We start from the raw sequence: 12,758 nt of genomic DNA on the forward strand, positions 1-12,758 counted from the left end.
TTCTTTGTTGAAAATGATACGGTGTGGACAAACGTATACGTGTGTGTATATAAGTCTGTACGCTTAGCACGCACCTCGCCTGAAATATACAAACAGAGGTAAACAATCATGGCGAAACTCAGAGGTGCGGCACAGCGGCACACTTTTAAATTGTGCAAGAAACCGACTGCTTTATTCCTGTGGTGAGGGACCAGAACCAGAATATTATGTGATTTAGTGACGGTAGAAACGCTAGACGTCCATGTGTAGGCATTGAAATAACTCTCTTCGCTCACGTAAACAGGTTATTCCGAATGTTTGTGAAACTGGAATTTTCACCGTAACCCGGATATTGACTGCATGTAAACTTTTATTTTTGTAAAGTGACCATTGTCCATTTCTTCACACCTGCATTGATATTTGCCGTGCAGTTTTGCTCCCACGGACTTTGCACAACTTGAAAAGGCTCCGGCTCAATTTACACTGCAGTTCACAAGTTCCCCATCTGATTAAACTATTTATATATTTAATTAACTGACAAAACTTACTTTAAAGATAATATATTGACACTTTCATCAAATAATGAACGGCCCAAGTTATTTCTTCAAGGCAACACGAAGGCTAAACCGCATACTGATTATATTAGATTCTTTGTTCATTTCGTTTCAAGGGTACAATTGAATTATTTGTTTTACCAAGGATGAAGCTGATTTTATCAGAAATGGCAAGCATCATATTTAAAAGAAATCCCCCCATTTTTTTTTTTTGACATTTTTTTTGCTTTGAGGATGCTGCTAGAGAAGTACAGAGAAGGTCAAAAGGAGATGCATTGTGTCTTTGTAGATCTGAAGAAAGCTTATGACAGAGCGCCCAGAGAGGAACTGTGGTTCTGTATCAGGAAGTCTGGAGTAGCATAGAAGTATGTTCAAGTGGTGCAGGACATGCAGGAGGACTGTAAGACAGTGGTGAGATGTACCGTAGGTGCGACGGAGAAGTTCAAGGTGGAGGTGGGACGACATCAGGGATCAGCTTTGAGTGCCTTCTTGTTCGCGATGGTCATGGACAGGATGACAGACGAGGTGAGACAGGAATCTCCATGGACCATGATGTTTGCAGATGACATTGTGATATGGAGTGAGAGCAGAGAACAGGTGGAGGAGAAGCTGGAGGTTTGCCCTGGAAAGGAGGGGAATAAAGATTAGCCGTAGCAAGACGGAGTATCTGTGTGTAAATGAGAGGGATCCAAGTCAAAGAGTGATTTACAGAGAGAAGAGACCAAGAAGGTGGAGGAGTTTAATTGTCTCGGGAGGCTTAGATGGAGGCAACTGATTCGCTGTGGTCACCCCTGAAGGGAAAAGCCGAAAGGAAAAGAAGAAGAAGTCTACTTGGTCACTGATAGTATCGGCTGATAAATGACATGCAGAATTTAGATGAAAATTTTTTTTTGAAGGACTTGGCCGGTGAATGCATCCATTCTTCAATCATCAACAATCAATGTGTCACCCTCTAAAAATTCAAGAAGCTGTCATGAAAAGTCTCATTTCAAAACTTCCAAAGCCAGCAAAGATGCAAACCTTTTTAATGGCAAAGTCCTAAAAAAAAAAAAAAAAAAAAAAATTTACTGTTTTGAGGTAAGCGTGCTTTTCTAAATATGAAACACGGCGTCTTAGAACATAATGTCATGAGTCACTTTTGACCTTTATTATTCCTAGTTCTTCTCTTTACTCCGTCACAGCATCTAACTGCAATTAGAGATTATTGCTCTTTTTTTCACAGCACTGATTTGTGACTTAAGTCTAAAATCTGACATACCCAGTGCCATTAGTGGAGGCACTACATTTACGAGACGTACTTAAATGGGAGCTCATCAGAAGGCAAGATCAAGTGACCTTTCTGCATATTAAACTGTTCGCAGGGCTGGGGAACCAATCACACTTTCCCCTGCGGCCAAATTGCTTTCACATTCACACTTCTGATGCACTCCGGTAAACACGCATAGCTTGCTACGACGAAACAGTCAAATGTATAACGTGAATGTAGGAAAAAGACTGGATCACATCAAATTGCCATTCATCACGGGCGGACGTTTTCTCGGGCAGGAGTGAAAAAAAAAAGGTTAAACTGCCTGAAGCATGGTGTAAATGGATGCGTGGCCCATTCTTGTACCATAATTGGCAGGTCGTCGGCGGTCCTTGGTAAACCAAGCAGGAGCTTCGTATGCATCTTGAACAGGATTACTGCTTTCGAAAACAGACACACTGCACAGGTTCATATTTTTTTTTTATTACTGCCATGAACACTGAAAAACCCCAATTTATTTTTTCATTTTATTCCACGCGTGGAAGAGGAGCGGGCGAGCAGTGTGTTTCTGATTCGCAGGAAGATAGTGGGGGCACTTCTCGGAGACTTGTGACCATGACAGGTACTTTATTGCTGACGACTACTTTAGTAACACAGCGTTGTGGTGATGGGCCACGTTACGTCACCAAATTCAAACATCACTCTCATCACATTCAGCAATCAATTCCGATACGTTTCCATGACACGTTCAGAAAAATTAAAAACCACATGCCTGATCATTAAATCCCCATTCCTTTAAGAAGCAGAAATCACATCATAAACAAGAACACCTGCCTGCAGGGTGACTCACTCTTCTGCATTTCTGATGAAAATGCCGGGGGCATAGATGACTACCATGTCCTCTTCATCACTCTACAATGGCGCCAAACCGTGTTCATCATTCAGCAAATGGTTATCACAAACACACAAAAAATGAAAATCTTAGTCCACTTTATTGAAAAAGTTAATATGGTGTCACTGGAACAGTCCAAGCCCGAGAATCATAACAGCATCTCCCGTCTATCTAACAAAGAGATGGAAAAACAAACAAAGCTTTCTGAATTGTTTTCACTTTTTTTATTAGTAGTTCAGTCGAGGTGTGCCATCTACTTTATAAAATTCCCATTATTACTATCGATTCAACAAATATCACCTTGGTAAAATCAAGCTTGGCAAATCTGTCTTGACCGATAGATGCACCCAATTTTGTCATAGCTGTCAGAGTATGACAGAACAGATCTTGGAACGATTTAGGGCGGGTTTGTGGTGGGTGTCGTGAATATTTGAATATGAAAAATATGGTAAATGACATTACATTTTTATGTAGACACTTGTAGTTTTAGAACATTTTGAGTGTATGGGTTGTTTAATTGTTCAGAAAATTCAGTCACTCAATTCAATTTGGCACTTCCACCTGCAGTGAAGATTAAGACACTAATTGTCGCGCACATACGGTGTGCTCAGTTTGCTCGGAGACACAGCAATGCTTTTAACACAATTCCAAATGATTACTTTAAAATGCGTTACATTGAAATGTAAGAGTTAGGCCGTGTTCATTTGCCAAAGTGCAAACTTTGTGTCCATTTTTCACCACTTACAGAAGACAAGTTGTTGAGCACAAAGACATTTTATGTGTCTGCAGTTACTGAAGATAAAAAAATAAATAAATAAATAAAACTTTCAATGTTGTATACATCAGCAGATGGTCTTGTGAGGAGAATTCAGGGTCAATATAAAACGGGTTGAAAAAAACTAATTTGCCAGAAGAGGTGCAGTTCAACAAAAAGCCTTTAAATGTGAAAGCACTTTTGAAGAATTCCCACAGATAAATATTCAATTTGACAAGCGCCACAAGGAAAATTGCGAAAGTCATTTTTTAAAAACAGTCAAAGAATTTGTCAGCGTTACCACAATGGTCTTGACGAAAAGATTCATAGACTGGGAAGAACACTGGCACAATCCTCTACCATCTCAAACAGGAAGTGATAGGGACCGCTTCGCCGAGCTAGCTCACTGGCGCTCTCCCCGCTGTTGCTGCGAAGTCCCGCCCTCAGGTGGCGCTGAGAGAGGAGGAGCTCTAAAGTGTGGCGCCAGTCAGTTTTGGACGAACTGCTGTGCGAGGCCGCTAGGTGGAGAGGCGTGAGGCCGCCGTTGGTCTGCGCGTTAACGTCAGCGCCGTGATGCAGGAGCAAGGTTGCCATGGCGACGTGACCCCAGCGGCATGCGCTGTGGAGTGGGGTCCAACCGTCCACGGTGCGTAGGTCCACCTTCGAGCCGGCAGCCAGCAAGGAAGCGGCCACAGCCACGTGATTGCTGTAGGCTGCTCGGTGCAGGGGAGTGTAAGCGTCTTCATCGCTGCTGTGCGCCAACGATGCCTCTGCAGTTAACAATCTGTGGACTGTGGACACCTGCAAGGTAAATCACATCGGTAATCAATGATGGATGGTTTACTCTTTGGCAAACCAGTAAGTAATACTAAAGCACCTGCAAAATAATTGACTCCACAGGATTGGTGCAGCATATATGACGCCATGTGTTGTTCAGAAATCTACGACAAAAATAAAGTACACCAGGGGTGTCCAAACTGGATGCAAGGACCACTGACATTCCTCACCTTTCATTTATTTATAGTAACACACTTAAGCCAACTTCAGCAGTGAAAAGCAGACTCTTATGGGGGGCCCGAAGCATTTCAAGGCCATTCAGGAGACATACATTGTAAGCTGCTTTTCCTTTGCACCGGTTCCACAATGAAAACAGCCCTGAATGGTCGCTTTTCCTTGACATTTTTTCATGGCCGAGCCATTCCAATGGAACCGCTTTTCAGAACCTCTTCAAGGTCATTTTGAAGCAATGTAGCAAGGAACTCCGCTATGCACGCAGCAAAAAGTTTGTTTATCTGAATACATGATGTAATTTTCACTTCAATACTAAAATATTTGATAGCTACAGCCCTACATTCAACCCCTCCCATTGTAATGTCATATTATTATTGTTTAATCAAACGCTTGCTTCTGGTCCTTGGGATTAGCGTGCAAAAACAAAATAAATAAAAATCGCTCCTCAAAATTACAAACTTACTCCTCAAAATGAAGTATGATTAGCAAAATTGCTCCTCAAAGATTTAAAAAAAAAGTTATTTCAAGCCTTGAAAGTGCAGTATATTGTGATTATTGGAGCCATATGAAGTAGTGTTGAATGCATCTGCGCACGAATTCAGGTTTGATAAATTAGAGAATGCATTATTAAGATGACTCAACATTCTCAAGACAAAATAACTTGGGTCTTCAAGTTAAAACTTGAGGCGCGCAAGTGTGACTTGATCTCATTCCTGCTCTTGTGTCTTTCAAACAGGTCAAAATGTGCACACTTACACGGTTGTTCTCTGCAGCCCAAAGAATGAGCTCTGCTGGGTTGTCTTTGAGACTTTCTTCTTTTTCTAGGTACCACTCCTCACTATGGACTTCTTCATCCTCCATTTCTCCCTCTTCATCCTTACTACCAGTCCAGAGGCTGCTTGCCGCTCGCGGGATCAGGTGGCTGTGTGTATTTAGAAGCTCCAGCTTGTTACAGTCATCTGTAAGTGTAAACTCCATGCTGATGCCTGTTTGTCGAAGAATTTACAAATCAATGAGAGACACATTGTAGCACACATACCCTTTCATCTTTTCTAAAGTGTTTGTCCTCATTAGTATTAAGTGGGTAAGATGGAGACTATGCCAGTTGACTTTGGACTAGAGGCATGGTACCCCCTGAATTGGTTGCCAGTCAATCATGGGACACATTTGAAAAACAACCATTTACAAACACTTCATCTAGCCTAATGTGCATGTTTTGGAATATGCTAGAAATCTGGAATAACCCGAGAAAATGAATAAATGGATTACCACACTATTTCTCGAACACCTCAAAAGTATTATTATCATTAATATTATTATGATACGAAACTACTGTGTACTATTTTTAGAAGTAATATTGTTGTAATGGCTGGCGGGTTTCTCAAAGTCCTTGTAAAGTGAAATTATAGCTTAGTCTATTTGTCTGCTGCTGAATGCAGAGTGAAAAGGTTGGCTTGTGTACTTATTTTATGACTAAATTCCAGTTATTCAAGTTTGATGTTATCCATCATGCAAGCTACCATCATTTTCTAGAGTAGTGATATTTGTACTCTTATGTACAAGTTTATATTCTCTTCTCTCAGGCACAGAAGAGGCAAATGGCCTCCCACAGTGAGTCTATGTTCTGTTTCGTTCCAGATTTTTTTCCCGTTTACCACTGCGTGTACAATCATGCGGGGAACAGCTCGCAAAAGATGAAAAAGAGTGGACCTAAAACTGCTCCAAATGCAAGTACAATGTTTTTTTTGCGTGTGTGCGCGTGTTTCATTTTAGAAACGGGTAGTTTGTGTGGTTACCTGACAGGTTTTACGGCTTTACGTCAGATGACTGCTGCTGTTTGATGGCGATCATTTAGAACACGGACATGGTAATTTAATATGCAGAGCAGGCAAGTGTCATTGTCATAAAATAAACTAGACTAAAACAACGTGCGTATAAAATGACCATTGTCACTGCTCGATTTTTAGGATTCAAAATAAAAACAAAGAGGCCGTTTTGTAGATGCTTTGGGGACATGTAGTTTTTAAGACTCAAAATTGTATGAGAACTACGTTTCAAAAACGACACTACCCATCAGTAGTTGCGGTCTTCTTCTTCGTCCTCCTCTTCTTTTGCTTCTTCTGTTAGTTTTCGTGCTGCATTTGAGGCTTGCGACATCCAGCGATTATTCTTTGAACTGCGACATACGGTTTCCCAATGTTCATTAATCCAACAAAAAAGTGACAATAACTACACTTGCTATCTATCTATCTATCTATCTATCTATCTATCTATCTATCTATCTATCTATCTATCTATCTATCTATCTATCTATCTATCTATCTATCTATCTATCTATCTATCTATCTATCTATCTATCTATCTATCTATCTATCTATCTATCAGTTGATGTACAGTATTTAATAATACTATAAATTCCCATTGTTAAATGCAGGTTTTGGATCTGCTTAACTTTTTAAAATACTTTGTAATTAATTAAAAAATGATCACCCTATCATTAATATAGTACTCTCCACCGCTCAAATAGCTGGTCACGACTCCTGTGAGACAATAACGAGAATGTGTGTGACGTCTAATCTGCAGAAAGTACATGCGAAATTTGAACACGATTGCAGTATGAAAATTATCTTCCAGCGATTGTGAACAGCTAAAGTGTTTATCTGCTATTTACAAGCTGTGAGTCAGAAACTGTCAAATGAAAATGCTATTGTAAAGATGTTTACCCTGCGGAGTGCATCTTTTAAGTGGGCTGTGGACAATTATTCATTTTCACGCAGTTGGTCCAAAAATTATCATGTGTCTAATATGTTTTTTTTTTATGTCCTTAGGTCTTGTGCGATGGCATTCATGATAATGTTTCAGATTTCTGTGTTCCTGCTGTCTTCTCTGTAATTTGTTGCTAATCTTCTCAATTGTCCATTGATTTTAAAGGGACGCTTCATTGACACGAACATTGGCACTTATATAATAGGTTTGCATGTAAAAATGACATCAGTACTAAAAAGCCCTGTCCCCAAAAGACTTGGGGAATTTTTTTTTTTTTTTTGTGATGAGATTTAAGAAAAATTGTCACGCCCCGTTTTGGATCTTGGCTCGTTATTTTTTTCTGGTTTCTTGTCTCCGTCACAGCAGGGAGGCAAGTGAGGTAATATTGCTTGAATTGTCAGTTCTATTGTCTAAAATGGCGACCGATCATCACCAAATTGCAAATGCACCTTTTTACTCTTGTCGACTTCAATCTGTGAAAGTATAAAAGCGTTCTGCACAATAGTTTGGATTGATTGACATCATATTTTGGTGCCAATTACATATAAGGAATGATAATACAATGATTTCCAATGGAGAGATTGCAGTTGGTCCCTTTACCGACTCAGAGCAAAACATGGAGAGAACGGAGGGATATTCCATTAAAAGTAGGTGTTTTTGAAGTCGTCACTTATTTCTTAATTCCTCCAAAATGAATAGATAAAAAAAAAAGATAAGTAATTTCAGTTTTCTGATCGAAAAATATATCAACTGAGCTTGTGAGTGAAAAATGGGCCATCTTGGATCTTGTCCTCCTTTAAGTCAATCAATTTCCTCCTCACTTCATCAAATGAATTACAAGTAAAATCAGAGTCATCCAAACACTCGTCACCTCAGCATCTCTTATCACTTTTAAAGTAAATACCTCTGCAATATTTTTCAGTTGAACATTCGTCTCTGCGGACCTTTTTCCTGTTTATCTTGTCCTAAGTTGATGTTCATTTCTTGCACCTTTTCCCACAGGAAATGATCATACATAACTGTCAACTTGTATCCAAAGTTGAGTCATCCTCACGGGGAAAACGTAACTCCACGGTTCACCACACTGCGAAAATTCATTTTCTTATCATGTCTGCAACATGGAGAGAATGTTACTCCAATTAAAACACCCACCGTTCCATCCATAAGTGGGAAGTGGGTGCCCTGGAACCTTTCCCAGCTGAATTTGGGTACACTCATGAAAAAAAAATGGATGGTTCATATCCAATTAGCTGTTAACAATTTTGAATGGATTATTACATCAACCAATTCTACAGCACAAATTACACAATTTCAATCACCAACAAAGTAATTGGTAGTAATTAGTCCATGTTCCAGCTTGACGTAAAGTAACAATGTTGTTTGGCTTTTTTTTTTGTATACACGTGTTATTACGTTTTTTTCTATTTCTATAACCTCTATTACAAATTCAGTCAGATAAGTCCAGAGTTTGCATGTGAATGTGAGTGTGAATGGTTTTGTCCTGCAGCGATTGGTTTGCTACCAGTCCAGAGGGAACTTTGACTCTTGCCCAAAGTCAGCTTGGATAGACACCAGGCCAGCTATATGAATGGATGGAATTAACTCTGCATTAGACAACAAAATAAAAGCATGATGTTTTAAAAAAATAAATAAATAATAAAAAAAATAAAATAAAATAAAATAATAATTAAAAAAAAAAATAAAAAAAGGGCAGTGCCTTTCAAAGCTAAAATGCGGTTAAGTATCACATAGTCGTGAACAGTGCAGTTCCCATAAACATGGCCTTGGTCAGGGTTATCATTTTTGCTATCCCATTACAATTTGTTTTTAGTTAGTTTTAACTGCTGCTTTTTAAATTTAGATAGATTACATTTTGAGAGAGATTTGTATGTTTTTATTTTCTTTCTTTTTTTTATGTGTTTATTTGTTTTGTTTTGTTAATATATGGACTATTTGTCAAGTCCGGTGGTCGACGGGGAAAAAAAATAAGTCAACCTGATTTACTATTTTTATCCAAAACAAATGAATAACATTGAAGACGCGAGTTTGAAGCCAGAGGAAAATATAGTCATTTCCTAGGCCCCCATGAGAACTGAATATGTATCATTTTGGTAGATATTTTTATTTAGAACAACACAGTCATTTTAGGTTCATGTTGATTTATTTTGTAATAATATTGTCTCCTGTCTGTTTTTGATTTACATGTATGTTAAAATTTGAACAAAAGGGAAGAAGCCCAGTGACACCATTGGTATGTGATGACTTTTTCTTTTTGAGTCTTTGTTATGGAGACTAAAACTGTACTGTTAGATGGTAGTCTCAAATAATCAGGCTCTGATAATAATAATAATAATAATAATAATAATAATAATAATAATAATAATAATAATAATAATAATAATAATAATAATAATAATAATAATAAATTATTCGATTTATATAACATTTTTCTGAACACTCAAAGACACTTTACATGACATACATTATTCATACGCACACACATTTACACTATGGCGGTGCTATACTACACATGTAGACGCAGCTGTCCTCGGGCAGTCTCACAGTGCGCCCTTCCGACCACCACCAAACATTCATACTCAGACAGAGCGGCAATCGAACAGCTGACCCTCCTGTTATTGAACGACCCCTTGTACCTTGTGAGCCGAATTACAAGAACTTGACACTATTTTGGTTCAAAGAGTTGCTCGTAAGTAGCTTTGCAAGCTTTCTCCTAATGTGTACTTTTCCACCCTTCCTTTAAGCAATTTATTGTTTTCAGCATTTTGGCCATGACATTAATCGGTGGAGAGTGTTGCCGTTTTGTACAGTACACTTCACCGGCAGCCTGTTTATAACAAACAAAAATGTAGACACCCATTTGCACTCTTTGTTCAATTTGGAGTTTTCAATAACCCTACCAAGCATGTTTTTGGAATGTGGGAATAAACCTAAGTGCCCGAAGTAAACCCACACAAGCACTAGTTTCATAACTTTGGTGTCAGAACAACTCAGAGAAATGATGTCTGGTCATTGAGTGGTTATTTTCCAAGATGGCACGGTGAGAAGGAAACGCTAAGCAAACCTCTTCTCTCGTTGCCATTTTGTTGCAGTGAAACATACGGTTGGACTTTTGTGTGCGTTCAAAATTTCCAGTGTGCACACCTGTGCACCACTTTTGCGCACCCCTGTTTATGTTTCATATACAGCACTTTACTCCCCTTTTGATTGTTGTTCAAATATTCTAGAAACTCGAGTTGAGTTTGGCCCATGACCTAAAATGTATTTTGAATTTTGGGCTTCTGTGAGATTCAGTTTGTCACCCTTGCCTTCTTTGTGCAGTGAAATAAATGCGCAGGCTCATGCTGTTGAGTATATTACGACTGATTTGATTCAGATTCACAATAGAAGCAGACAATATGAAACCATTACGAGGATTTTTTTTGAGAGCTCGGAAACCATGGAAATTGTTAGACATTTGAAAGGGCTGGAATCATTCTCTTTTTATCACAAAGACATCATTTTGTATGTTTGAGTAGGAGAGTGTGAGCTGTGCTCTTGCCATGATCAAAGGTATATCATGAAGCACGCGCCATCATCATGATCACCATAAGCATCATATCTTCTCATCCACTCATGTTTTATTGTCAATCTACTTTGTAAATACACATTTTATTTACATTAAGTACATCTTCCTCATTCACTTCACCACTGAGGCAAATCATGATCTATTATTTAAGAATATTTACTTAATTTCTCTCGAATGCACCTCATCTCAGCATTTGCGTGAATCGCGGACAACAATAATTACATTTGACTCATAATGCTAACCTTTGGGTGTGGATCTTTTTATTATGTGAAAACAAAATTGATAACCACCGTAATAAATGAGAGGATAAATGAATCCCAACATTGTTTTTCAATGACAAACACACACAAATGCAACATTAAACAAACGCAATGACTAATAATTCTAATCATAATACGAAATGAGACTGAGGCTGTTTGGAATTATGAAAATGAGTAACGCCTCAGAGCAAAGCACACATTTTGCCAGCAACAAAAGTTCCCAATTAAGTAGCACAAAGGATCAAAATATCAAATGCGTGTTTGTTGCAGTTACGACTTCAACAACAAAACGGTGAAGGAAAAAATTAGGACACCGGTTGACTTGCTGATATAGTAATCACATTATTCAACAGATGAAAGGGGGAATAATTGACGTACCATTAAAAATGACCCTTCATTTCAAGACCTCGATTGGTCATAGGAACAAATATGACATTCACAAATTTTCCACCTTGCTGATCCACACACAAATGCCAGTAAACCTTCTGAAAAATTGACTGTCATTTACACTCCACAACAGTAGGTGGCACTGTTGAATCAGTTCTAGGCCACCACAACGGTGACCCCCTCCTCCCCAATCAAAGATCAAAAATGTTCGCGACCGTTCGTGGTTTCAAGTGCCTTCTGTGCATTTGTCTTTATGAACAAACCTTTTTCTCAACTTTTTTAAGTCGAACTTCTCTCAAATATGGCCATCTAGCTGCATCACTTTGATTTGGTAAGTTCTCCTTTATAATTGAGAATTTCAGAGTGTGTAAATCCGTTTGGAAGCATAAATAAAAAGATCTTCGTCCAACGCTCTGACTTCAAGTACCTTGACGATTAAATGACATAGTTACTGATTATCCCTTTTTCCCATGGTGCTCAGAAGAATATTTGTCTTTTTCCTTTCATCATTAGATTCCTCGTCAGCTCCTCCATACAGAAAGTTCCAGTGCTACCTGGGTCTAAAATGGTACACAGTATGGTTCAACTGTTTTGTCTCTCATCAAACACCACGGTTTGACAGAACAAAGTTGGACAAGCAAGTACAACCACACGTTTCATTTGGAGTGGGAGCTCAGCTGAACTTCGGACAGTTTGATGGGCCATCTGGCTTTCATCGCCAGACTCCTGTCGCTCAAATTGCAGGATAGTGGGATAGTTCAGAGAACATGTTTGACAGATGTGTTTTTGCTGACAGCCTTTACTTAAATGGCCCCGTGTTAAGCAGACAAAGCGTCGGCTTGAGAACATCAAGCCTTTCCCTGTGAGACTTTTTGCTTGATTATTCTGCAGCAATCCAAGGTATGTCCTCATTTTTTTTGACAATGCGCACATTTTTTCTCATTTGTGCTGGCACAAATGCACCTGCTCACTTGGATTTGTGTCAGATTGTAGCAAGCAATGATTTTCCTATCGCTGTGTTTTACAGCATTTTCTATTTTAACTTCATTCCTTTTTTTGTTAGTTTCGATGAAGGAGATTATTTTATGTTGCCAAACAACAGATGCGATTTTTGTTCATTTGGCCGCAAACTCAACTATAGCTGTGAACCTGGCTCTCATTCCTGACTTTTCGTGGCTAGTGCAAGTGACTCCATTTTTCTTTTAATTTAGAATTAGAATTTGGATATAATTGTACGCATGTTGGTCGAAGTGACCATCTCATTGATACAATCCTTGCAATCCACTGTACTGCAGCAACTTGTGAGGAAAACGGCAAACTCTG

At 38.8% G+C, this 12,758-nt stretch overlaps 1 protein-coding gene across 2 annotated transcripts; it reads right to left on the reverse strand.

Moving 5' to 3' along the window:
• Positions 1-3,418: 3,418 nt before the first annotated feature.
• On the reverse strand, positions 3,419-6,430 carry ankrd49 (ankyrin repeat domain 49). 2 transcript variants are annotated; one of them, XM_088302914.1, is made up of 3 exons: positions 6,233-6,430; positions 5,193-5,395; positions 3,419-4,226 (listed from the first exon to the last, which is right to left on the reverse strand). In XM_088302914.1, exons 2-3 carry the CDS (start codon positions 5,295-5,297, stop codon positions 3,750-3,752), a joined length of 582 nt encoding a protein of 193 aa, XP_088159040.1. In that variant the 5' UTR covers positions 5,298-5,395; positions 6,233-6,430; the 3' UTR covers positions 3,419-3,749. The 2 variants fall into 2 exon arrangements, with proteins under 2 accessions (XP_088159040.1, XP_088159039.1); XM_088302913.1 differs by having other exon boundaries at positions 5,193-5,422.
• Between the last annotated feature and the right edge of the window lie 6,328 nt (positions 6,431-12,758).

Source organism: Idiotropiscis lumnitzeri, chromosome 8 (genome assembly GCF_059441095.1).
Source record: "Idiotropiscis lumnitzeri isolate Australia: NSW breed Sydney's pygmy pipehorse chromosome 8, RoL_Ilum_1.0, whole genome shotgun sequence".
In the NCBI taxonomy this organism is placed as follows: domain Eukaryota; kingdom Metazoa; phylum Chordata; class Actinopteri; order Syngnathiformes; family Syngnathidae; genus Idiotropiscis; species Idiotropiscis lumnitzeri.